Below are 26,538 nucleotides of genomic sequence, written 5' to 3' on the forward strand. Positions count from 1 at the left end.
TCATATTCATAACAGGATGAGTAACAAGAAAGCATTTTCTCCGAATCTGACGCCATTGTTTTGATTCTCGAGCAAGGCAAGACGTCCTTGGGTGACGTCACGAACAAGGGGGCGGGACCTTCTGAAACTAGCCACTTCCGGGTTCAATTTGAAGTAGTTTTGGGACACTTTAAGTCATTTTTATTGGTGTTTTGCATTTGACTAAAGATATCAGCCTGCGATTTTTGGGTATTTTAGATGCTATAAAACGTTTTTCTGATGTCAGTTAGGAAACAAAAAAATGGTGTCAGTTCTCCTTTAAATTATAAATTATATGGGTCTGGAGTTATATGAGCTTGAAATAAGGGTGGCTGTCCAAAATACAGTGAAATACACACATATAGCGCTTTAACAACAGCTAAAGCTGGAACGAAGCGCTAACATGGACAAAAGGGAAATGCTGCCTTGTGGAAAAGAAAAAACGTTTCCAGAGGCAATGTGCAGCGCTTTATCGGCACCCAAGCATGAAAAAAACAAAACCCGAACAAATTCGGGTATGGCGCTCTACGTCATACTTTCAATTCCCGAAAAAAAAATCGTGAATGGCAGTGAATGAGTTAACAGTAGATGTCGTTTAAGTAAACCAGCACTGCACTGAGGGTGTTTCCAGCAACTGTGTGTGTGTGTGTGTAACCTGCACTGTAGATAGCACTGTATAAAGAGTAGAGTTGAAAAAGCACCTGAAGGTTGGTTGAAAAAAAAGCACCTGAAGTTTGGTTGTACAAACGGAGAGTAAACATGATGGCCAAAAATAAAAAAACAAAACAATAAAATAAGCAAAACTGCTAGTTTACAGTTTCTGATTGTTTGCGTCCAACTATTAGCTGCTATCTTGAGGAAGATGGTCAACGTGAGACCGAAAGCACCAGACTGAAGATTTCTTAAGGTAACAAAATAAAGTCCCTGTTTTGTGTTCCATTCAATTTCAAGATGGCCGCCGCGCACCGACGATGCAATATTTTCAAAACGTAAACACAAGACAATCCGTTTCCACACTCCGACGGATGCAAAAGCCAGCGATGCTGTTGCTCGACAACGAGAGGCCATTTTGAAATCCCTGTGAACTAAAATAAGACAGTAGAGCTGCAACAACTGGTTAGCGATTTACAACCGAGCCTTCTTTTAGTTTGATGCCCGACAGCAGCGGAGCACACGAGGCCAAGGTACAAAATCTCAGAGAGCACCAAGAACAGTTCATCAAAATGTCACCTAAAAATGGCACCATTTTGACCTTGACGACATCCCGGCTAGCACCGCAGATTTTAGCTGGTGTATGTGGTGGATGGCATCGATACTGCAACGTTAGCACCTCTACCGTATTGTCATACATTTGTAATAATATGTTTTGGTGATGCTTTGAGAGGGATGTGATGTGTGCGAGTATGTAGCACCTGGGGACTAAGATTCGCCAGTCGGTGATACGGGATCGAGGGATGAAGTGGTGTGTCCTCTGTTTCATCTGCGTCAGCCAACCTTCATGTACAAGCCGTGTACATCGATGAAAAGGTTTCTTCAGCAGTCATCTTTACTTCTTTCAAGGTGTCAGACTTCTCATTGTGGCCCTATGTGGTAACAATCTCAGAAGTGTGTTGTAAGCACGATCCAAATTAAACCTCACACCACCGTGGCGATTTAGTGAAGGGTTTTGCTGTTTTCTAAAAATAGCTTCTTTTGCTCCCCTTTCAAACTATCTATTTTCTTTCGCTAAGATCTTAACCTCATTGTCGTCAAATGAGTGGTTGCTAGCTTTTAGGTGCATATGTACTGCCGATTGAGGCTCACTAGTATTATCCCTGCGATGTTGATAAAGTCCTTTTCTTGAGAATTTGTTTAGTCTCCCCAATGTATTGCTCTTTACAATCTTCATAATCAGTCAGGACAATAGAAGTAAATCAGTGTCGCTTTAGGAAATAGTCCTCTGCTCCCCCCAACCTTAGAGCAGGGACCTATCAGATCAGAGGTCTGGCACCGCCACTCTGGACAGGAGGGATATACAGATATCTATAGGGTCAGAGCTACCAGCAAATTTTTTGTTCGCTGACGAAGCCTCTTGGATGAAAAGCGAAACCTTCAAAGAAGTACAGATGACGGCTGAAGAAACCTTTTCATCGATGGACGACTCCTGTACGAATGAGAGCTTACACAGACGCAAGCTGTGTACAGTTACTGCATCTGTCGTGTGGGTATGCGAGAGGCGAGAGAGAGAGTTGTTGCGTGACTAGTTGCAAGCAAAATACTCCTTTAAAGGGGCAAAGAGGTGCCTGATGACAGGAACGCTCCACGAACGTCCCAGCAGCCTTTGCCTTGCCAGTCGGCTCATGTTGGACACGTCGGTGTAGTGGACAGGGAAACCAAATACCCTGGATGCACACATGCGTTATGATTTCGAGAATATTCACTATTTTCATGCTTATGTACACCGGGAGTGGATTACCTTTCCATCTCAGTGCACCAGAGGATGTCCTCCTTGTTGTCCATGTAGACGGGGAAATGCTCATCTTTCCCCTGCTTCACAGAGTTGGAGCGAGTCGTTATCGTACGTAACTTCTCAAACTGGAATTTGCATCCAGGACATACACACACAAACACACACACACACAAATATTTTGTTGTTTTTTTTAAATCCCAAATGTGTCTTGTGATATTGGGTATGAGCGACTGTTATGGTGGTTTTCATACGACAATGTGAAATTTTGGGTGCGGATTTTAGTAAGCATTGTGGAATTTCACACTTATGCGGGCCGAATAAAATGATGTGAAGGGCCAGATTTGGCCCCCGGACCTTGACTTGCACAACAGGCATAAATGCAATTTTAAGTACAGTGATCCCTCGGTTTACGAACGCTTTAGCTCACGAAGTTTTCGGCCTACAAACATTAAATTCGTGAGAATGTAATCTTGGCATACGAACTAGTTTTCGGGAAATACACGGAGCGCCATAATGGCTGGCGGACTTGTTTTTCGGCGGAAAAACACCAAACCACACGGTCGAACGGCGTCACCGGCACTCAGTGCAGACGTGGGTTGTTATCGAGTGGATGTGTTTGCTTTTTTTTGGGACTGAAAAAGACCCCACCACAGGCTAGTGGTCAGCCGAAGAGGACACAAAACAAAATTACCGTCGAGCAGTGAAACACGAACGAGGTGTGCGTTTGTGTGACTTAGCGTCCCAGTACCAGTATGCTAAGTCGACCATTGCTACGTCTAGCTAAAGGTGTTTCTGTCTTGTCTAAGCAACGGTCTCAGGCAATAGAAGAGATTGAAAAACTTCTGTTGATTTGGATTAATGAAAAACAGTGAGCAGGGGACAGTGTGAGTGAGGGTATTATCATCGAGAAAGCACGGTAACATCAAGAGGCCACTACATCAATGACAATCACAAAGGTAAATAAAACGACTTTATTATACAGTACATTTTATTTCTTTAATTACAATACAATAGCACATTTATTAAACATAAATTAAGGTATATTTTGTATACTTTTAAGGCTTATTTAGTAGAAAATTATGTTTTACGGAGACCTGTAAACGGGTTATTCTCATTTTGAATGGTTTCCTATGGGACATTAATGTTTGGAAGACACATTTTTCGCCGTTACACACACTTTCTGGGAACCAATTAAGTTCGTAAGCCAAGGTATCACTGTATTTACTTTGAACAAAAGAATGACAAAGACATGGATCGACGCACACGTTGATACCTTGGCGGTGCGACCGTGCTCGAGACACTCCTGCAGGTCCAGCCTGTCATTCGTCATGGGGCTCAGGGGTCTGTTTGTTGACGATATGTTCGACAAGCTGCTTTAAAATTATCATTATTTTCAAGCGGATTGAATTTGGTCCAATAGCGTGTGAGAGAGTCTTTTTCTCACCTTGACATGCCGGGTAGGTTCCCCCAGAAATATCGAGCGCGGTGGGCAGCAGAAACTTCCTTAGCATCGATCATCACCGGGTTGCACTGAAAAGTGAGTTATTTACTTTTCAATCGTCAATTCATTCACTGCCATTCCCGAATTTGTTATGGTTTGTTTTTTTTCATGCGAGAGAGGGTGCAGATAAAGCGCTGGTAAGAGCTCTGGCAATGTTTTTCCTTCCCACGCGTTTAACTTTTGTACAGCCGCCCCCATTTCATGCTCAGATAACTACAGACCCATCTCACTTAGGAATTAACTTTTTCTTTCTGATGAAAAAAGAGAGTCTAAGGTTTCTTAGGCTGCATTGAATGTTTATGTCATCCTAAAACTCAATAATAACGATAATAATAATAATAATAATAATAATAATAATAATAATAATAATAATAATAATATAATAATCATCATCATCATTATCATAATCACAATACTACTACTACTACTACTAATAATAATAATAATAATAATAATAATAATAATAATAATAATACATTTCATTTCTAAGCACATTTCAAGACTCTCAAGGACACTTTACAGTCACGGGAAAATATTTTTGATTTTTTTTTTTTTTGTGTGGGTGAGCAGCGGCAGCCATTCGCGCCAGCGTTCACTCTAACCGGAAGTAACACGGCAGCAAAGTTATGAAAGGAAGAGGAAAGGAAAGAAAGAAGTAGAAAATCAAAATACAGGAGCTGCTGGAAAGGCGGCCACTCTCGCGGCGCCATATTGAATAACAAAAAAAACCTACATAATAAATAATATGACAACACAAAGACACAGAGTCATTCATTCTTTCGCACTTGCTGTACCCCCTTTGTGACATGAAGCAGTTCTAAATGAAAGAGGAGAGGATCAAAGAATCCTTTTCAGCAGTGGATCAGGGACGTCATGGTGGAATGTGCATGTCTACTACAAGCTAAATGTTGAATGCTGTAGCATCCATATCTTCTGTGGGTACTGCAATTTGTGTGAAAATGACAAAAACCCTGGCACTGGAGTGGACATATTTTTGCACATGTCTACCATGTATGAGTGAGTTAATGTGATTTAATTTACTATTATTGCAGTTTTTGGCGGGGAAATGTAAAAAAAATATATATTTTCACCATACACACATTGAAGCTTTTACCTCTAAAAAGCGAGATATGTCCCGTTTGTCACTGACGCCCATGGCAACCACGTTCTCAAAGAGCCAGAAAAAAGGCCTCTCGTCACCTTCTTTCGGTCGAGCCTCGTGCAACAGACGGTAAAACTCGAAAAATAAGCGACCGGTTCCCTCTGCGGAAAATAACGTTTGATGTCATCAAAAATTTAGAGTAAAATGGTTGCTTTTAGTCCGAATTTTCAATATGTACCGTAAAGGCCTTTGCGTGCAGGGTTGACAATGGAGAGGTCATTGCAGGGACTTCCTCCTATCACCAAGTCAAACGGTCCCCACTCTTCGATCTGAATGACACATTTAACATCAATAAAAATGAAAATGACACAATACAGTTTAGAAATAACATAAAAAGATGCGACTTACATGTTTATGGGTTACGTTGCGTACGTCGCCCACGTACATGATGCGTCCTTGGTGTCGCACCATGCCCACAGTGATGGAGTCCTCACACACTTCGGACGCCACGTACTTATCAACCTGGATGCCCAGATCTTTTAGCACCAAAAGTCCTGATAAAATAACATTAAAATTTTGATTTGTAGTATGGGGGGATAAACATCGGATGCACGCTGCAACTGCATACCTGTGGCAATGCCGTCAAACAGTGATAAGACTCTGATTGGCTGCCTCTTTTCTGCTGCGACTGGAGCATATAACTTCGCTGGCTCCTAAAAGATAAAAACGACAAGATTGCGGTTACAATGATGAAAATCATTTAAGTACACTGCAAGGTGAAAAAAAAAATATCTATCTATCTATCGACCGACCTACCTACCTACCTAGCTATGTAGCTAGCTAGCTATCTTTGTAGTTCGCTAGCAAGCTAGCTATCTTTGTGGTTAGCTAGCAAGCTAGCAATGTAGATAGCTAATATATACACATATATATATATATATATATACACAGTAAAGTCTCGTTATATCGATATTCAAGGGAGTCCGAAAAAATATCGATATAACCGGGACTATCGATATATCCGACCCTGTTTGCATGTAATTTTCTCCATGCGCGCATAGAAATAGTATCGATATAACCGGGACTATCGATATATCCGATATCGATATAACGAGACTTTACTGTATATATATATATATATATATATATATATATATATATATATATATATATATATATATATATATATATATATATATATATATTAGCTAGCTAATAGATAGCTATTAAATAGCTAGCTTTCTATCTAATTGAGTTATTTTCGGGTTGAGTGAATGCTGGCGCGTGTGGCCGCCGCTGCTCACCCACAGAAAAACTTATCCTGTGACTGTAAAGTGACATTCAGAGTTTTAAAAGGCACTTATAAATGAAATGTGTTATTATTATTATTAATAATATTATTCTCATTATTATTATTACAAATTGGATAAAAATAGGCGACACTGTACGCGCCTTTGAAATAATGACAGGCTAAAATATTAGGCTAGCTAACTTGGGACAGGAAGTTAACACGCCAGACTCACAAAATCCTGTTCGTGATTGTTAGCGAAAAAATGCTGCAGTCGGCAAGGCCAGTCGTCCCGTCGCCGCAGTAAGCCGTAGGTGTTTCGGGGTCCGCACATGTAACAGTTCCACGGATCTTCTTTGATGGCCGCCGCCGCCGAGCCGATTCCCACTAGTAGATCCACACACTCCACGCAGAAACACCTAAGTGGAAAATGCGTATACAGTACATGGATTTTTTTTTTCTCAAGGTCAAAGAGATGCTAGATTGATATCTGTTGACTTCATGGGCACGCAAGATACACCAGCGAGAATTATTCATCACAATTTCCCATTAAACGAGATACAGTGATACTTTGGCTTACGAACGCTTTAGCGAAGGAAATTTTCACCTTACGAACATTAAATTCACGAGAATATAAATTTGGTTTACGAACTACTTTTCGGGAAACACATGGAGCGCCATGAAAATTACGGTCAAGAAGAAGAAGGAGATAATCAAAAAACACGAGGTGTGCGTTTGTGTTACTTAGCGTCCCAGTAGCAGTATGCTAAGTCGACCATTGCTACGTGTGGCTAAGGGTGTTTCTGTGTTATCTAAGCAACGGTCTCAGGCAATAGAAGAGGTTGAAAAACTTCTGTTGATTTGGATTAACGGAAAGCAGCTAGCAGGGGACTGTGTGAGTGAGGGTATTATCGCCGAGAAAGCACGGCAACTTCACTCGGATGTCATCAAGAGGCAACTACATCAACGGCCATCACAAAGGTAAATAAAACGACTTTATTATACACTACAGATTATTTCTTCAATTACAATATAATAGCTTGTTTCAACTTTATTGATAGTTCAAAGGCAGAGTGTAGACTGCAAGGTTAAATTATCCCATCAATCAGACTCCACAAATAACCCGCACAAGTCATCTGTACAATTTGAAGAGAAAATACAAGCAAGGGAACCAGCTATCAATGAAGTTTCTAGTGTGTTGCAATGTCACAACTTCTAAGATGTACAACCCATAGCACCTTGAGACACGTTATGCAAAAAGCTATCCATTCCATCAAGCCATCAACGACCATCACAAAGGTAAATAAAACGACTTTATTATACAGTAAAGTTTTATTTCTTTAATTACAATCCCATAGCACATTTATTATACATAAAATAAGGTATATTTTGTGTAGTTTTAGGGCTTACTTAGGATAAAATTATGTTTTATGGGGACTTGGAAACAGATTATTCTCATTTCTAATGGTTTCCTATGGGAAAATAATGTTTGGAAGACACACTTTTCGCCTTACACACACTTTCCGGGAACCAATTACTGACCTGCAGCAGTTGTTGTTGCCGCACATGAGCACCTCCCTGCCTCCGCAGCAGATGGTGCAGTAGGACTGATAGCCGTCGTCGTCATACTGGTAGGCACATTCTAAAAAAGAATTCTATGGGAGAAGAATAGAGGATGAAATTACGGTATTCAATGTTTCATTTGAATACTTTACTGACCCAAAAATGAAAATCGATATTATTCACAAGATAACGAAACATATTGTCTTGAATTGGTCAAATATGTTGATTGATGTTACCCTGACAACAATTGCATCTTACTTTGCAGCCCACACACATGGCCCCCATGAAGAGAGGATGCTCCAAAGAGACGTTGAGGCTTCCACAAGAGATGCAGATATCTATCGGGGGGGTGAAATGGGTGTTTTGGGGTACACACACCCACATAGAATAATCACACATTGTGTTCACTTCAATATTAGAACCGAAATTCAATTTAAAATACTGTTATTTTTTTTACTTCTGCATACTGTAATCAAAGAAATAAATGGAGATGATACCTTCTATGTTGCGCGTTTTCTTTTTGATCTCCTGTATAAGTCTCTCTGGGGGAACAAAAAAAAAGTGTGATTAACTCATTCACAAGTGGCAGACAATGTGCAAAAATATGTTCACTCCGGTGCCAGGGTTTTTGTCATTTTTTGTAAAAATTGCAGGACCCACAGAATATTGAGTTTTAGGACTATATACGTAAACATTCAGTGTTAGAAACCTTAGATTATCTTCTTTCATCCAAAAAAAAGTTAATTGCTAAGTTATATGGTTCTGGAGTTATTTGAGCTTGAAATGGGGGTGGATGTGAAAAATACAATGAAATGTATACATATTGATTTATATAGCGCTTTAACAACAGCTGAAGCTGGAACAAAGTGCTAACATGGAAAAAAAGGGGAAATGTTGCCCACTTGTGTAACATTGCTAATAATAATAATAATAATAATAATAATAATAATAATAATCATCATCATCATCATCGTAATACATTTGATTTCTAAGTGCCTTTCAAAACTCCCATGGTCGCTTTACAGTCACAGGATCAGTCATTCTGCGGGTGAGCAGCGGCAGCCACACGCGCCAGCGTTCACTCAACCCGGAAGTCACTGAAATAGATAGAAAGTAATAATAATGTATTACGTTAATCCAATATCCTCCAATGTCATACAACTGTTCAAATCTCCATTTAAGTATATCCACATTTGAGAACGAATAGTAGGCTATTGCCCGCGTCATATCATCCGCAAGGGTGAATCCTGCGGAAGAAATATTGGCTATCTGGCTGGCTACCGAGATTACTACCTAGCTGGCTATCTATTTGCTGTCTATTAGTTATATATCTGGCAAGCTGGCTATCTAGCTAGCGATTTATTAGCTAACTAGCCAGCTAGCTATTAAATATCTCGCTAGTTATCTATTAGCTATCTAGCTAGCTTTTGATCTATTTGAGTTATTCCGGGTTGAGTGAACGGGTTGCTGCTCACCCTCAGAAAAAAAGGCGCTTAGAAATCAAATGTATTATTATTATTGTTATAAAACCATTTTTTTTTAATTCCCAGATGAGCTGATTTGATTGGCGGGGTCACCCACCCAGCAGCCAATCAAAGAATGCCGGTTCATTTCAGAGTTAACTCCGATTCACCTCTGGTTCCTTCATCGATCACTTCTCTGATCTTGGGCTTTTCCGCGGCGTTCTTGCGAGGTTTCTTGGCCGGGGGAGGAGTATACGCTGCCTCCGGTTCCGCCCACATCTCAGAGTAAACGTCTTTATACGGGTTCTGTTCCTCTGTGGAGATCAGCGAGGAATGAAATATCCATGTAGATCCACAGAAATTAAAGTGCGTGTAGGTGTATGAAGATACCTTCGGGGGGGTCCAGTGATTGGGGGCCGTTGGGTAAGAAGCCCGTCATGGCCCATTCTATCATCTGTCTGGTCTGAGGCTCCACACCTTCGGCGTCATCGCTCGGGTCACAGGAAGGGGTTGGACGTCCTGCTCGCACACTTGCCACCTTGATACAGAACAAAAATATGGCCAAAATGACATGAGCACACAGTATGTGTTTTGTACAGTGGTGGACAATCAGGGCCTGCAAGGCCTTCTCTGTGAGCCTGAAAATATCTGCATTACAGACTGATGTTAATTATATTTTGTCCATGAATGCCTCTGAAATAATTCTAAATTGTCTCTTAGCTTCCTTTCATTGCTTTTGCCCTGTTGCGCTGCTTCGGGATGCGTGTTTTTGTATTTAAGCATTTAACCAATCATATTTAAGCCATTATTTTGCTATCTATTAGCTGGCTCGTTAGCTATGAGTGGGTTGAGTGAACGCTGGCGCGTAACGGTACCCTCTAGTGGCCATGTAGTAAATCACACCACACTTTTTATGAGTCACAGTGACAGCTGCAATCAATTTTGTGTAGTCATAAAATAGATTTTAAGGGCTGGATTGATTCAGGCATAGCACTACTGAAGGCCTAGGTGTGAAATGCACAAATTGCTACTGGTTTTATCTCTATATTTTCATATTTAACAATGACAACATTGCTAAATCAATTTTCTCCAGTAACAGACATAAGTGCTAGTTTTAAGATATGAACGTGACAAGCGGCCATTTTCCTTTGTTTATTATGAAAGAGGAGAAGCAAATGCGCTAACCTGAAGAGCCTCAAAGATGGCTTTCCGGTACATTGGCTGTTTGTTGTAGGTGGGTTGGTGAAAGGCAGACGAGAAAGAACTCAGCGGCATGAGTTTCTCCACGCAAACCTGGAAAAAGGGTGAAAAAGAAAGTTGTGGATGCTTTTGGGATGGATCAGGAATAAAATGGAACCTCTGTTTGATCAATTTACTCACCACAGAGAATTTGCCGTCTCCAAACCACATGACCCAACGAGTCCCGTCGGCGGCTCGGCTACGGCCGCTCATCCACCAGGAAACGATCCTGCCGGGCCACCAGGAGAAACCTCGTAGCTTGCCAAACACCAGCGTGCCGATGCCAAAACCTCTGCCATCCTACATGCAGGAATTTCAAAATAATAATAATAATAATAATACATTTCATTTCTAAGTGCCTTTCAAAACTCTCAAGGTCACTTTACAGTCACAGGATACGTTTTTCTGTGGGTGAGCAGTGGCAGCCCCACGAGCTAGCGTTCGCTCAACCAGGAAATAACTCAAACAGATAGAAGGCTAGCCAGCTAGCTCAAATTTGTTTTTTTTTCTCTGTTTCATGGCTAAAATGACAACAAGAAAAAAAAAATGGCTGAGTTTTCACCTGGTACTCAATCTCGCGGGGCGTGGCCTGGTCGCCTCTGGCAACCGGTTCTGGCGTTACGGCAACGGTTGGCGAGGCGGGATCTGTTTGCGGCTGGGATGGCAAAGGGTCGGGACTGGCTGGCTCCTCCTCTTTTTGAAATTCGCCTTCCGACGTGAGGTCATCCATCATGCACATCTCAGCTTCCCTGTAAGCCCGTCGCTCCGCCTGAAATGGTTAAAATGGAGGCCGGTGTGAAACAAAATGGCCACTTGGGAGGAACACTGTGAAAAACGTAACCCAAACGTCAAGCAACATAACCAAAAATATTTGTTTTCCGAAAGTAATGCTGCCCAAGTCAGACAAAACTTCCTGATCTGCATTTGCTATTGCGCTCGTCACGTTAGAATAATTTACGAAGCACATTGTTCACGACTCCAGATGGCCTGTAAACAATGTTTAAAGGAATGAATGTGTGAAACACGCAACAGTAAAACCACGGCATAAATTACTCACTGAAAAAGACAGTAAAAGTTAGAGTGACCGCCATTCACTCTCCCCCCAATTTGACCCCAAAACTCTTCTCGGTTGATGTTGACCTTTGACCTTACAAACTTCGAATCGTCCGGTTCTGTGGGCCAAATGCGGACAATACACTGACACAAAAAAGTAGATCATGAAAATATATGTAAAAGCTATTTGGTTGAATTTGTATTGTATTGTATTGTATTGTATTGTATTAAACTGCAGGATTCACCCTTGCGGATGAAGTCACATGGGCAATTGGAAACTGGCGTCACACAGAAGGCCCAGCGAGGCAAAGTACATCAACCTTATCTCATTTTTTGAACATCACAAAAACTTGACATTTGAACTGGGAGGGGCTAATGATGCTACTTCAAATAATCCCAAAATGACAACAACAAAAAAAAAAAATGGCGTCCATCGAGTATTTCCAAACAAAGACGCGAAGAAGGTTGCCATGAGTTACAGCTTTGAACTTTAACGAACCCTACGACCTGGCCAGTGTGTTCACCCCCCCTTGATCTGTGACCCCCTGACCACACCCCGTGACCTCACCAGTAAACCGTTTTCAAAACCACACCCCCCATTTAACGCCCGTGACTGACCCTGACCTCCAAGTGAACTCACACACACACACACACACACACACACACACACACACACACACACACACACACACGCACACACGCACACACGTTCAGGACCATTAAAACAGGAGTGAATACCCCCCCTGAAACCCCCTTTCACACTGTCAACAGGCAAAATGACTTTCATTCTTGAACATCTTGTGACTTCATGCAAGAGGAAACACGGAGGTGGCTGTTTCGGAATGATATTTGGAAATACAACAGTTTTAGCTAGCTAGCTATTAGCTATCTATTCGCTAGGTATTAGCTATCTATTCGCTAGCTATTCGCTAGCTAGCTTGCTATCTATTCGCTAGATAGCTTGCTATCTATTCACTAGCTAGCTTGCTATCTATTCGCTAGCTAACCTGCTATCTATTCACTAGCTAGCTTGCTATCTATTCGCTAGCTAACTTGATATCTATTCACTAGCTAGTTTGCTATCTATTCGCTCGCTATTAACTATCTATTGGCTAGCTATTAGCTATCTATTCGCTAGCTAGTTTGCTATCTATTTGAGTTACTTCCAGGTTGAGTGAACGCTGCCGCATGTGGGTGCCGCTGCTCACCCACAGAAAAAAAAAACTTATCCTGTGACTGTAAAGTGACAGAGTTTTGAAAGGCACTTATATATGAAATGTATTATTATTATTTTTCTGTCCAATTAAAAATAGATGCTATTTTTTTACTTCCTGCACAACAGATCCTTTCAAAATACGAGTCGTCATGAGTTTCATCTTTGACTCGCCAATATGCTGCAAAACAACAACAACGACAAAGAATAACTCCTTGATTGCGAGGTTCGCATCTGGTAAGAGTCACGAGGCAAAAAAAAATAAAAAAGTGGCTAACCCCAGCTAGCCCAAAGCACAAACAACCAAAACTAGAAATCCGGCAGATTTCAACAGAAGCTGCAATCGAAAACACTAAATCTTAAACTAAAACTGTTATCTGCAAATAACGGCCATCTTGTTTTTTCATTGATGTTTTTCTGAACCAACTAGAAAAAACACCAATGGATGTTTCATATCAAATCAAAAGTGCTCCCCCAAAAAAATACGTCATTAGATTTTCTGAACTAAATCGACAATCACGGAAAATAATACTGAACATTTTAAATTCTGCCCAAAAAAAAAAAATCAATGAAAACTTACAGATAGGATATGGCATTGTTCCTCCCTGGCTCTCTTTCTCTCTGTCATTTTCTTCAATGTCTTTTTTCCTCTCTGGTCGTCTCCTTGACTGTGGTACTCAAACATTCTTGGGGCTTAACGCTCCGCTGATTGGCTAGCCGTGAACGTAGCGATTGATTTACAAGGCTTCCTCACCTCACACACGATGAGGTGAACTCCCACAATGTGCGGAAGGAAGCCTGATGGGAATTTATGTGTGATGATGACAACATGGCTACTGAATAACAGATCCTAAATTAAATGCGCTCATGTGATGCGCGATCTTATGAGAAATAGGATGGGATTGTTTTAACCTAGCATGCTAATAAATCGCGCCTTTTCGGCAGCACAAATACACCAGCATGGCTTGAGGAGCCCGCCATGAGAAGAAAGGAGCGTCAGCGCAAAGCGCCGATGCGTATGTGGAAGTGTCGCGGCTTGGAATTGAAGCGGATTTAGGTGAGACGGGAGTTTTCAGAAAATCCATATTTGAGTAGCGTGCTAGAAAGATTTTTTTTTTTTATGACAGAAAACCAAGCAGTCCCATTCTGTTGAAGACGCTATGGGGGTGACTTCCGTTTCTGTGCTACAGACAAAACCACAACTTCCTGCAACTTACTCGGGTTCACGTCTGAGCCCAAAACGAACATCCTGACAACGCCTCAATGACCAAAAAGACTCCTTGATCATATTTCTGTTTATGATTTAAAGGACAACCGACACCACTTTTTTGTTTCCTAACTGACATCAGAAACACGTTTTATAGCATCTAAAATACCCAAAACACGCAGTATGATATTTTTAGTCAAATGCAAAACACCAATAAAAATGACTTAAAGTGTCGAAAAACTACTTCAATTTGAAACCGGAAGTGGCCAGTTTCAGAAGGTCCCGCCCCCTTGTTCGTGGTGTCACGCCAAGACGTCTTGCATTGCTCGAGAATCAAAACAATGGCTTCGGATTCGGACAAGATGCTTTCTTGTTACTCATCCAATTATGAATATGATTCAAATAGTTCTGAAGAGGAAAGCATACATGTTTTCAATCGATTAAAGAATTTATTCCGTGCCATTTCGAGGTATCTGGGGGCGGGAAATTTAGCACTAAAAAGAGGCAGAAAATGGCGACAAAGCTCCGTGTAAGGAATAAATCACGGGGCTTTGTCGCCATCTTCTGTCTCTTTTTGGTGCTACACGAAGTTTTCAGACCAAACAAGGTACAGCAAAATGCATTGACGTGATGGAAGGACTGCTACAATGTGTCCTTTTTTCGGTCAGGGGCGTTCCTTCAGTGACGTGACGAATCGTCACCAACTCAAAAACAAGACTACCGGAGTCTTAAAACATAAAATATAGCTATATGCGGTGGAATCTTTGTAAAATACGCTCAGTTGAAGTCATTTGAAGGGATGTTACAAATTATGGACACAACTTGTCCGGATGCGTCGGTTGTCCTTTAAATTGAACAAAAATATGTCGAGAAAATCTTTCTTATGACTGCATCTCACACCTCCATTTTCCAGCGGCTGAGCCATTCTTCTTTCTGTCTCCTGCTGATGTAGTACGGGTCTCCAGCCTGGAAAGTCACTCTGGGGACCGGCTTCCTACGCAACCTCCCTGTCTCACCCTGCACACACAGCCACAAAAGCTTGGTAGATCCTGAACTGACTACATAACCGTCTTGTACTGTGAGAGTATTTCACTTTATTTTGGGGGAGTATAGAGGAAAAATAAAATAAAATAAAATAAAATAAAGGAATGGGTAAGGAACAATTTTACTCACCTCTCTGGGGGAGTCGCAGCTTCTGTCGTCGGCTTCATCTAAAAAAAGGACAGGAAATGGGCCATTTGTACTGAATTAACAAGGGGCTTAATAAGGATCCATACTTTTATGACTTTTCTCTGGCGCACACATTACAAGTCCAAAAGTCTTCAAAGACTGCCATCTGGAAGTTATTTTAGCTGCAGCCATTACCCCCCCCCCCCAACACCCTACCCCAGCTACTTCAGTACTCAGAATAACATTAACACATTCACCGCCATTCACAAATGTATTAAAGGAATTGAAAATATGATGTAAAACGCCATTCCTAAATGTGTTCGGGTTTTGTTTTTTCTTGTTTGGGTGCTGATAAAGCGCTGTTCATGGCCTCTGGCAATGTTTTTAATTTCAACAAGGGGGCAGCATTTCCATTTTTTCCACGTTAGCGCTTTGTTCCAGCGTCAGCTGTTGTTAAAGCGGTACATAAAACAATATGTATGTATTACATTGTATTTTGAACAGCCACCCTCATTTCAAGCTCATATAACTCCAGATCTATATACAGTAAAGTCTCGTTATATCGATATCGGTTATATCGATAGTACTGCTTATTACGATAATATTTCTATGAACGCAAGGAGAAAATTTAAATGCCGCAGGATCGGATATATCGATAGTCCAGTTATATCGATATTTTTTCCGACTCCCGAGAATATCGATATAACGAGACTTTACTGTAATTTAGGAATTAACTCTTTTTTTTATGTTGAAAAAAGAGAGTCTACGATTTCTTAAGCTGCGTTGAATGTTGATGTAGTCCCAAAACTCAATATTCTGTGAGTCCTGGAATTCGAGTGATAATGACAAAAACCCTGGCATTGTCGTGGACACATTTTTGCACATATATAAACCAATATGTATGTATTGCATTGTATTGTATTTTAAACAGCCACCCTCATTTCAAGCTCATATAACTCCAGACCCATACAATTTAGGAATTAACATTTTTTCTGATTTCTTACACTGAATTGAATGTTTATGTAGTCCTAAAACTCAATAAACTGTGGGTCCTGGAATTCGAGTGATAATGACAAAACCCTGGCACTGGAGTGGACACATTTTTGCACACCGTCTGCCAGTGAATGAGTTTAAACAACTGTTTCATTTTCAGTTGATTTTTTTTGCCAAGATCTTTCAAAATGAATAGAATTATATCTTCATTCTAATGAATGCATAAATTGGCAACAGGCATCAAAATGTACGTATGGGCATGTTCAAGGTACAGTGGAACCTTAAACTCGGCATTAAAAGTCACATAAAAAGCTATGAAAAACGCCACGTTGCATGCATGACGCCATCCTAAACGTAAGCATATATCGGGAGACTTCATGCATCATACGAATTAACTTATTCTGATACCGTCTCATGCATGTGTCATCAGAAGGGAAAATAGTGTTTTAATCTATTTGTTTTTCGCACTTGAGTGGCAGGTCAGAAAGTTAAAGTGTCACTTTTAACATTGCCTGCAAGGTTAAAAGGTAATCAGAATTTTATTTTTTTACGCTTGTCATGGGAACGTTTATATTAAAATAGAAAGTGAAATAATTGTTCAAGTACCTTTGTTAGGCTTCTCAGGTTCCACCGTATCCCCAGATGACTTGGCGCTAAAAACAATCCCCTTATTCCCGTCGTTATGCTCCAGTTTCCGACGCCCGCGTTTCTTGCGAGGGGAAGGGGAGTGTTCCAACTCCCCCGGCTGAGTCGAGGGGGCAGAGGGGTCAGACGTTGCCATCTCCTGGAAAACAGATGGTGCAATCTGCTTGAGTAACCTACTGTCAGTCAGGATTTAATCATTTAACATCTAACTGGAATAATAATAATATACGCACAATACAACAACAACAATAATAATAATACATTTCATTTCTAAGCTCCTTTCAAAACTCTCAAGGTCACTTTACAGTCACAGGATTAGTTTTTCTGTGGGTGAGCAGCGGCAGCCACGTGCGCCTGCGTTCGCTCAACCCCGAATAACTCAAATAGATAGAAAGTTAGCTAGCTAGCTAATAGATAACTAATGGATAGCTAGCTAGCTAGCTTATAGATAGTGTATAGATAAAGATGATTCTGATTCTGATAGTAAATACAGTATATAGCTAGCGAGATAGCCAGCTAGCTAGCTAATAGATAGCAAATAGATAGCTAGCTAGGTAGCCAGCTAGATCGCTAAATAAAATCACACGGTAAAGAACAAATCTATTAGCCAATTGTTTTTTTTCCCCCCATTAGCACTCTAATTGTGTGGCCAGAAGCTGTTTTATGTGCAAAAAGCGGATGAGTTTGACAAACACATCGTTTAAATTAAAGGAAAAGACAAAAAACGGAAAGGAGGCAAAGTACTTCAATGCTGGCAAGTGCTAACAAGCTGAAAGAGGCCGTAATGAGCAGGTGAAAGGAGGCATTATATGTCGACGAAAAGAGCCTGGGGACTTCCCCAGCTCATATGGAGTCTAAAAATGAGTTATAAAAAAATAATTGACATAGTCCGGACATGCAATTGACTTTCATGGAAAGAGCTGCAAATGGATAGGAGTCAAATGTTTTGTCATTTGCTTCGAAATGAGTCGAATAGTATCAAGTGCCTTTGTTGTGAGCACACAGCAATTATTGTTTGAAACCCCCCCAGGGGGCCATTAAAGCGGCATTAAGCAATTTCCCCGCGAATCATAAACTCAGCAGTAGGTTGCTGGAGCACGTGAGCAAGTATGGCGAATACTGTAGTGTTGCAAATATCACATTATTTACTCATTTGGCAGAAAGAGAGGAAGCATTCGTGAAATAAAAGTACATGGCAAATGGTGGGCCTAGTTCCCACCCTGCAAGGTTAAAAATCTTGGTTTGTTTGTACTTCTATATGATCCGACGGTCTTCCCTTTGTGGGAAGGCAAATTTTGTTGAAAGAAAAAAAACCTTTGAAACAACTGTTACAATATACTCCAAAGTTGTATTTATATGATATGATATAATATAGCATTATATTGCATTATATATTACATTATATTACCTTACATCACCCTCTCACACGATATAAAAAAAAAATCGTACTGTAAAGTGTCCTCGAGTTTTAAAAGGCGCTTAGAAATAAAATGTATTATTATTATTATTATTATTATTATTATTATTATTATTATTATCATTATTATTATTATTGTTATTATTATTATTATTATTATTATATTATTATTACTGTTGTTATTATAGTTATTATTATGATGATAATTAATATTATTATGATTATTACAGCAAAGTCTCGTTATATCGATATTCAAGGGAGTCCGAAAAAATATCGATATAACCGGGACTATCGATATATCCGATATCGATATAACGAGACTTTACTGTATTTTTAATGGATGCATGCGTTGTCTGCATGTGAGTGTGTTTGTGTGTGCATGTTTTACTCAAATGTTACTCAAATTATATACTTCTATCCAAAAAGAACTACAACAATAAAACAGAGAAATGACGCATCATGGTGATACAATATATGGTAACCACTAAACTAGAAAGATTGATTCATAGATAGCCAGATATCAAATATCAGGCAAAATATATAAAGGCAAATGCAACCCTCTATTGTCACAGATATTAAAGTCATATGAACTCACCGCAAGTACGCTTGAATAAACTGCAACAATGTGTGCAGGATTGTGAGAGACAAGCCCTCCCACTCAGTTCGACAGCCAAACATGCTCAAACCTGCCCTCCCACCCCCCACCCCTCGCACATGACTGCACATGACGCGTACATGGATGACGGCTTAGCTCCATCTTTCTTTTTGACTGCTAGCGTTTGATCGGTCGGATTGATTAGCGACACATAAAAGGGTTGATGAACGACCCAATGTCGTTTGCGTGTAACTCATAAAATGGCGATGGGCATTTATTTAGTCAATTGTATTATTTGTACATATGCACATTTTGACTATCACTTTCACTATGATATATTATCACGGCCATGTTTTTTTTTCCCACTTAAATCATAATGCTGTTTGCTTAAAGGACAACCGACGTCTCCGGACAAGTTGTGTCCATAATTTGTAAAATGGCTTCAAATGACTTCTACTGAGCGTATTTTACAAAGATTCCACTGCATATAGCTATACAGTAAAGTCTCGTTATATCGATATCGGATATATCGATAGTCCCGGTTATATCGATACTATTTCTATGCACGCACGGAGAAAATTACATGCAAACAGGGTCGGATATATCGATAGTCCCGGTTATATCGATATTTTTTCGGACTCCCTTGAATATCGATATAACGAGACTTTACTGTATTTTACATTTTAAGACTCGCGCTGAATATTCCGGAAGTCTTGTTTTGGAGTTGGTGACGAGTCCTCACGTTACGTCACTGAAGGAACGCCCCTGACCGAAAAAAGGACACATTGTAGCAGTCCTTCCATCACGTCAATGCATTTTGCTGTACATTGTTTGGTCTGAAAACTTTGTGTAGCACCAAAAAGAGGCAGAAGAGGGCGACAAAGCTCCGTGTAAGGAATTAATCAGCCCGTTCATTTTCTGCCTCTTTTTGGTGCTACATTTCCCGCCCCCAGATACCTCAAAACGGCACGGAATAAATTCTTTAATCGATTGCAAACATGTATGCTTTCCTCTTCAGAACTATTTTAATCATATTCATAACTGGATGAGTAACAAGAACGCATCTTTTCTGAATCTGAAGCTATTGTTTTGATTCTCCAGCAAGGCAAGACGTCCTGCCATGATGTCACTAAGAAGGGGGCGGGACCTTCAGAAATTGGCCACTTCCGGGTTCATTTTTTTTGTAGATTTTGGACACTTTAAGTCATTTTTATTGGGGTTTTGCATTTGACTAAAAATATCATACTGCGTGTTTTGGGTATTTTAGATGCTATAAAACGTTTTTCTGATGTCAGTTAGGAAACAAAAAAGTGATGTCGGTTGTCCTTTAATGTTCACCAGAATCACTTTCGACTTCCGTCACTTTAATCAGGATCTTTTTTTCTGCCCTCAGGCGGAAATTCTTTGTGGTGTGTCATCTTTTGGAGAGGGGGAGGCCAAATTCTGGAGGATATTTGGCATTTGGATGAGAGGCTGACGTCAGGCATTGAGATGAAAAAGACACTTGATCTAACATGAGTCTTATGAGGAGATTATTCAAGAGGAAAAGCAACATCGAGGGCTGAAACGTGGACCTTGACTTTAAAAAGTAAAAAAAAAACAAAAACGGACGTTGTTTGGGGGTCTATAAAACATTTTTACTGTCTTGATGTTTTCATAAGATATATTTTAGGTACTCAGCGGTGTATAGTGGGGAGTCTTTCAAACTTCATGCCTTTGATTATACAGTGTTATTTCATTGCTTGATGCAGCTGTAAAATGTAACTCAAGTAATATCTATATACATATATAGATATATAAATACATATACAGTGATACCAAAAAGTGTGTATTCCAAACCTTAATTTCGCATAGGAAACCATTCAAATGAAAATAATCCGTTCCCAGGTCCCCATAAAACATAATTTTCAAGTAAATAAGCCTTAAAAGTACACAAAATATACCTTATTTTTGTATAATAAATGCGTGTTCTTCTTGTCTTGCCGAAAAAGCTCAATGATTGACTGTTTTGCGGCTATTTTAGACAATCAGGCGATGAAAAAGAGAAAGAAGCGGCGTCTGTTTTGGCTTTTTAGTAAAGATGGAGTCTTATTGCTGATGCTCAGGAATGCAGGAAATGCATTCACGCTAATTACAAGTTTCAACCGGTCTAATGCCAAAGACGCAATTTGTCACAGAGTGACAGCGATCTTTCGCAACTGCGTAAGACGGGAAAGCATGAGAATGTCAATCAAAGTGGTCGTTATGGAGTAAAATTGACTTTCGAGGCCGAATATCCTAAACCGACGTGTACTCAGGGGGAAGAAACTGTTTCCTGCTAGGACAACCCACTCGCCGCTTGTCATTTGAAGTGATTTTACAAATTATGGACACAACTGGTCCGCAGTTGTCCTTTAATGTTATTCAGGAGAACGGTTGCTAAGGTGCAGAAACTGCTTAGCAACTGTCTCCGACTGGACCGCCGTGCTGACTAAATGCGCCGGTGCCACTTCCTGGATGATCGTACGGTACAGCAAACAGGAAGTACTGGCTCCAAAGCCTGCTTAGCTGTCGAGAAGACGGAATATTCCGATCTTGAAACAGCTGTTGGAGCAGCATATTGAAAAACCCACTCAGCCATATGCATATCAGCAAGTGTCCAAACATACAGGTTGGTCAATCTGTTCCTATATCTTTAGTCTATTTCTGACTCCTGGCGGGTTATTTTAGGCCACTGCAGTTGCTAAGCGACCAGACTGCAAGCCAGGAGGGATGAGGAGGATCCCATCAGCATCAGACAGCTCGTCCTCTCGCTTTCTCTTTCCATATCCGCACCCAACTGGCTCTTATTCTCTCTACTTTCTCTCTCGCTGTGTGAGCCAACGGAGCATTTTGCGATTCAAAGATGGTTGCCAAATGGGGGGGAGAAGGTAGGCTTTAATTTGTCTATGTTACGTTATGTTACAATGTTAGTCAAATACGATTTATGTTACTTTAGTACAATGGGACTCGTGGAAAAATTAAAAGCAGCCGTTGAAAAAAAAAAGTACAGAGTTTAAATAAATAAATAAATAAGGGATGGGTGAATGCATGAATGGATGGGTGGATAAATTAAAATATAAAAATAATAAATAAATAAATGCATGAATGAATAAATAAATACATACATACATACATACATACATACATACATACATACATACATACATACATACATACATACATACATACATAAGGGGTGGGTGAATGCATGAATGGATGGGTGGATAGATAAATAAAAAATAAAAATAACTAATAAATAAATACACGAATTGATAAATAAATAAATAAATAAATAAATAAATAAATAAATAAATACAAAAATAAATAATAAATTAATAGAGAAATACACAAATGGATAAATAAATAACTAATTACATAACTAAATACATACATAAATACAGAAGTAAATAAATGCATGAATGGATGCATAAATACAAAAATAATTAATAAATAAATAGAGAAATTGAGAAATGGACAAATAAATAAACAAACAAATAAATAAATAAATTATATATATACAACAATTCAGGGATTGCTTAATTTCTTTTTGACTTTTTTTTAAAGAATTTCTACAAGGATGTTTAATAGCTCAAAATATAAAATAGGAATGTGCAAAATTTGCCCAACTCGACTTTAAATAAAACCAAAAGTAACCAATGCAAGACAAAGTCCTTCTAAAAACACTACATTCAATGAACGTCTTTGTTCACGTTAGTTGAAGCAGCAGAGGACGATAACAAAAAAAAATATCCTACGACTAGAATATAACTTGATTATACGTTTGTTAATTATACAGCTATAATATAATTTCCACTGCCAAATTCATCCATATTGATCTACAACAACGCTGACATCCGTTTCATTTGTCATCCAACGACAAGAACAAAAACAATCAACTTACCACATCATTGGAGCTTTTGTTTTCGGGTGTCCGAGACACTTCGGTGACTGCGGGACTGTTGGACGGCATGACCAAAGCAATTTTACAAAATCGAATTGCCAAAAAAAATGGAGAAAAATCAAAGTCCCCTCTGAATCAGCCGGTGCGCCGTCATTCAAACTGCCCGACAATCACTCGGTCCTCCCCCTTTCCTAAAAGCGCAGAGGAAATATGCAAAACATGAATGAATTAAAACAGGAAGCTTGCATAGGAGATATTTGGACAATGCGAGACTAAAAAAGGCAAGTCTATCTCTCTCTATGTGTGTATGTATGTATGTATGTATGTATGTATGTATGTATGTATGTATGTATGTATGTATGTATGTATGTATGTATGTATGTATGTATGTATGTATGTATGTATGTGTGTGTGTGTGTGTGTGTGTGTGTGTGCGTGTATGTATGTATGTATGTATGTATTTATTTGTTTATTTATTATATAGTTATTTTTTTTACATTGGGATTTGCTCCACACATGAAAATTAATGACAACAATTCTGCCTAGCAACAACTGGTCATGTGAAAGTGTGACATAACCATCAAGGGGCGGAAGGCGTGGATTTTTTATTTTTTTTAGGGAGGGGACTGCACCTATTCAAGCGCACACAAAAAAAAATACATGTTTGAATGTAACCTCACCTGATCTGGCGCCATGGATAAATCTCATTTCTATCCATCCATTTTCTGACGTGCTTTGCCTCCTTAGGGGATAAGCTGGAGCCTACGAGGATGACATAGCGGGTGATCATTTGTGAGAAAACGCTTCACTTTGCCACATTTCACTCAGTCCGCCCATTTTCTATTCCATAACACACAATTCCATCTAACTATCACTTTTCCAGAATACCGCTCGGCTAGTTGAGGCTAACCGGATAATCACACTCACATTCATGCTATCGGTGAGCGGAAAGTAGACACACAAAACAAATCATTCGTTAAACAATTTGTAGATAGTGAAAAATGGAACCTGACACTCATCGCCAGCCAATTGCAAGACACACAGAGACAAACAATCAATCATTGACGTTCACAAGTCTATAATTAACCAAGCATGCTTTTTTTTTTTTAGAATGTGTGTGGGGGAGTATGTGGAAAAAGTCCATAGTGGGCGTCAATCGGCAGTACATATGCACCTAAAAGCTAGCGACCACTCATTTGACGACAATGAGGTTAAAATCTTAGCGAAAGAACATAGATGGTTTGAAAGTGGAGTAAAAGAAGCGATGTTCATAAAACAGCTAAATCCTTCACGAAACCGATATGGTGGGGTGAGGTTCGATTTGGATCGTTCGTACAACAGCCTGCTTAGGCGATGCAAGCAAAATCAATGGCGGACTTTTTAACATGGAAACCAAGATGAGATCGAAAGGCTTAGAAATCATCACAACAAAAGGAAACCACCATCTTGATTTAAAAATCCTGCACGGCTCAATTTGCAGGCCAATTCCTTCTAAGTCAGTTGGATGTAGGTCTCTCACACACACATACACACACCCACTCACACATTCAGAGCCTACATTCCTATAGAAAGTGTATATAGCAAAAATTGTTCCAGCTGTTTTGCCAGCTGGTTTTTAAATTTGTCTCCATTCAAAGGTCCAAAGAAAAAGCCTGCTTGCGCCACTGAGGGGGGAGATGAAAATTGTTGCCAAATGGAGAGCAAAATCCTGCATTGATAAATCAACTTATGGAGATTGTTAGGTGACACATATTACAAGCTAATATTAGCAAGATGTAGCGAGTTATGGAAATGTCTCTTGAAAATCATTTCCGGGGTGCTATTTCTACAATCCGTCTTGTTACATGTAAAAGCATAGAGGTGCAAATGTAAAACAAATGTGGCAGATAGAGGACTAAAGTCAACGAAAGGAGATATAAGGAGAATAAACTTTTATTTTAGAAACAAGCAGAGGGGAGAGGGGGTTAGTCCTGAAGCTAACATGACTAGCTAACATTGTATTGTATTTATTGTGTTGTATTTATAATTGTATTTTATTGATTATTGTATCTTGTCTGCGACTGTCAAGTGTCATTGAGAGCGTTGAAAGGCGCTTGAAAGAAAATGTAGTATTATGATGACATACCTCCAATTTGTGACAATCAGCATTTAGGAGGGACCTCAGGTGGCCTTCTTCGGGTGACATGTCCCCCAATAAATAAATAAAAAATAAAGGAGTGTCTAATCCGACAGTCGTAAACACGGAGTTGTTTGTGCGTCTGGAAGAGCGATAATCTTTGCTAGGTCAGGTAAAAGACGCACCCAATCACCCCGGAGGCTCGTCCCCAAGTGCCCGCTCTGCCCCCACCGCCGCCGCCGCCGTGGAGTCGACGGTGCAACGCGCCGATGCGTCCCCGTTGATCTGCCATCCAAAAAAAAAAAAACGCACGTCGATCGTTCCGGTTTCACGTCACCTGGCGGTGTCACTTGGAGGCGGTGAAGCAGCGTTGCAATATGTTTGCATTACGGCCAACCCGCCCCCCCATATTGGATTTGACATTCCTCCCACCCTAGTCAAAAAAAAAACTCCCAAGTTCACTCACGGGCTTCGCGAATAGCTCCAAGCTCCCTTCCTCAACCCCCGTTTCGCAACGATCGCCATCCGAAGCGGTGTGTTTGCAAGCGAAACGCAAAGAGCTGCAAAAGTCAAATGCAATCTTTGTATTTACCGTATTGTCCGACCTGATGGCCGTCGTTCTCCCCTCCTCGCGATCACTCCCGACCTCTCTTTCTCCCTCCCTTCCTCGCTCAACCGGGTCTTCTCAGTCCGCTGCCCCCTCCAAGCCTCCCCCCCGCTTCCGTCTCTCTCTGTCATTCGCTGCAGACGCTGGTACACCAGCGAAAGTTTCCACCGGGTCCTAAAGCCGACCAAGTTATTGCTGATAATAATAATAATAATAATAATAATAATAATAATAATAATAATAATAATAATAATAATAATAATAACCATCATCAGCATCACAATAATAATAATAATCATCATCATCACAAAAACACTAATAATAATAATAATAATAATAATAATATTAATAACAAATTTCATTTATAAGCGCCTTTCAAAACTCTCAAGGTCACTATACAGTCACAGGATCAGTTTTTCTGCGGGTGAGCAGCGGCAGCCACATGCGCCAGCGTTCACTCAACCTGAAATAACTCAAATACATTAGATAGAAAGTTAGCTAACTACCTAATAGATAGCTAGCTAGCTAGTTAGATAGCGAATATAGCAAATAGATAGCTAGCTTGGTAGCAGCTAGCTAGTTAGATAGTGAAAAGATAGCAAATAGATAGCTAGCGAGGTAGCCAGCTAGCTAGCTAGATAGCGAATAGAAGGCAAATAGATAGCAAATAGCTAGCTCGGTAATACTAACATAAATAATAATGAATTCATATTAATAATGACATTAACAACAATACTACTATTACTACTACTACTTCTAATAAAAATAATAAATTAAAATGAATGAAATTCAAAATACTACTAACATTGATAATACTAATTTAATATTAATACTGAAATTAACAATACTAACACAAATAATGAAATAATAATAATATATTGTTAAAATCTCATCAAAAATAAAATTGGTTAGTGTCCATACGGCAACTTCCCATTTATGGTCCCGCCATGTTGTAGGCGCTAAGAAGAAACACTGGA

At 39.8% G+C, this 26,538-nt stretch overlaps 1 protein-coding gene across 4 annotated transcripts; it reads right to left on the minus strand.

Annotated features, from left to right (window-relative positions):
- Positions 1 to 1,135: 1,135 nt before the first annotated feature.
- dnmt3aa (DNA methyltransferase 3 alpha a) lies at positions 1,136 to 25,691 on the minus strand. Of its 4 annotated transcripts, none has more exons than XM_089022696.1 (23): positions 25,547 to 25,690; positions 23,519 to 23,600; positions 22,839 to 23,029; positions 16,866 to 17,043; positions 15,270 to 15,307; positions 14,997 to 15,113; positions 11,186 to 11,392; positions 10,765 to 10,923; positions 10,570 to 10,677; positions 9,775 to 9,922; positions 9,555 to 9,698; positions 8,419 to 8,463; positions 8,180 to 8,259; positions 7,901 to 8,013; positions 6,594 to 6,777; positions 5,699 to 5,783; positions 5,479 to 5,624; positions 5,309 to 5,399; positions 5,083 to 5,231; positions 3,912 to 3,997; positions 3,741 to 3,810; positions 2,474 to 2,592; positions 1,136 to 2,399 (listed from the first exon to the last, which is right to left on the minus strand). In XM_089022696.1, the coding sequence occupies exons 3-23, from the start codon at positions 22,905 to 22,907 to the stop codon at positions 2,258 to 2,260; spliced, it is 2,478 nt and encodes an 825-aa protein (XP_088878822.1). In that variant the 5' UTR covers positions 22,908 to 23,029; positions 23,519 to 23,600; positions 25,547 to 25,690; the 3' UTR covers positions 1,136 to 2,257. The 4 variants fall into 4 exon arrangements, with proteins under 4 accessions (XP_088878822.1, XP_088878821.1, XP_088878824.1 ...); XM_089022695.1 differs by having other exon boundaries at positions 3,741 to 3,837; XM_089022698.1 differs by lacking the exon at positions 1,136 to 2,399 and having other exon boundaries at positions 2,481 to 2,592; positions 3,731 to 3,810.
- Positions 25,692 to 26,538: the final 847 nt, after the last annotated feature.

Source organism: Hippocampus bargibanti, linkage group LG19 (assembly GCF_051943395.1).
Source record: "Hippocampus bargibanti isolate YZ-2025 linkage group LG19, ASM5194339v1, whole genome shotgun sequence".
Taxonomy (NCBI): Eukaryota; Metazoa; Chordata; class Actinopteri; order Syngnathiformes; family Syngnathidae; genus Hippocampus; species Hippocampus bargibanti.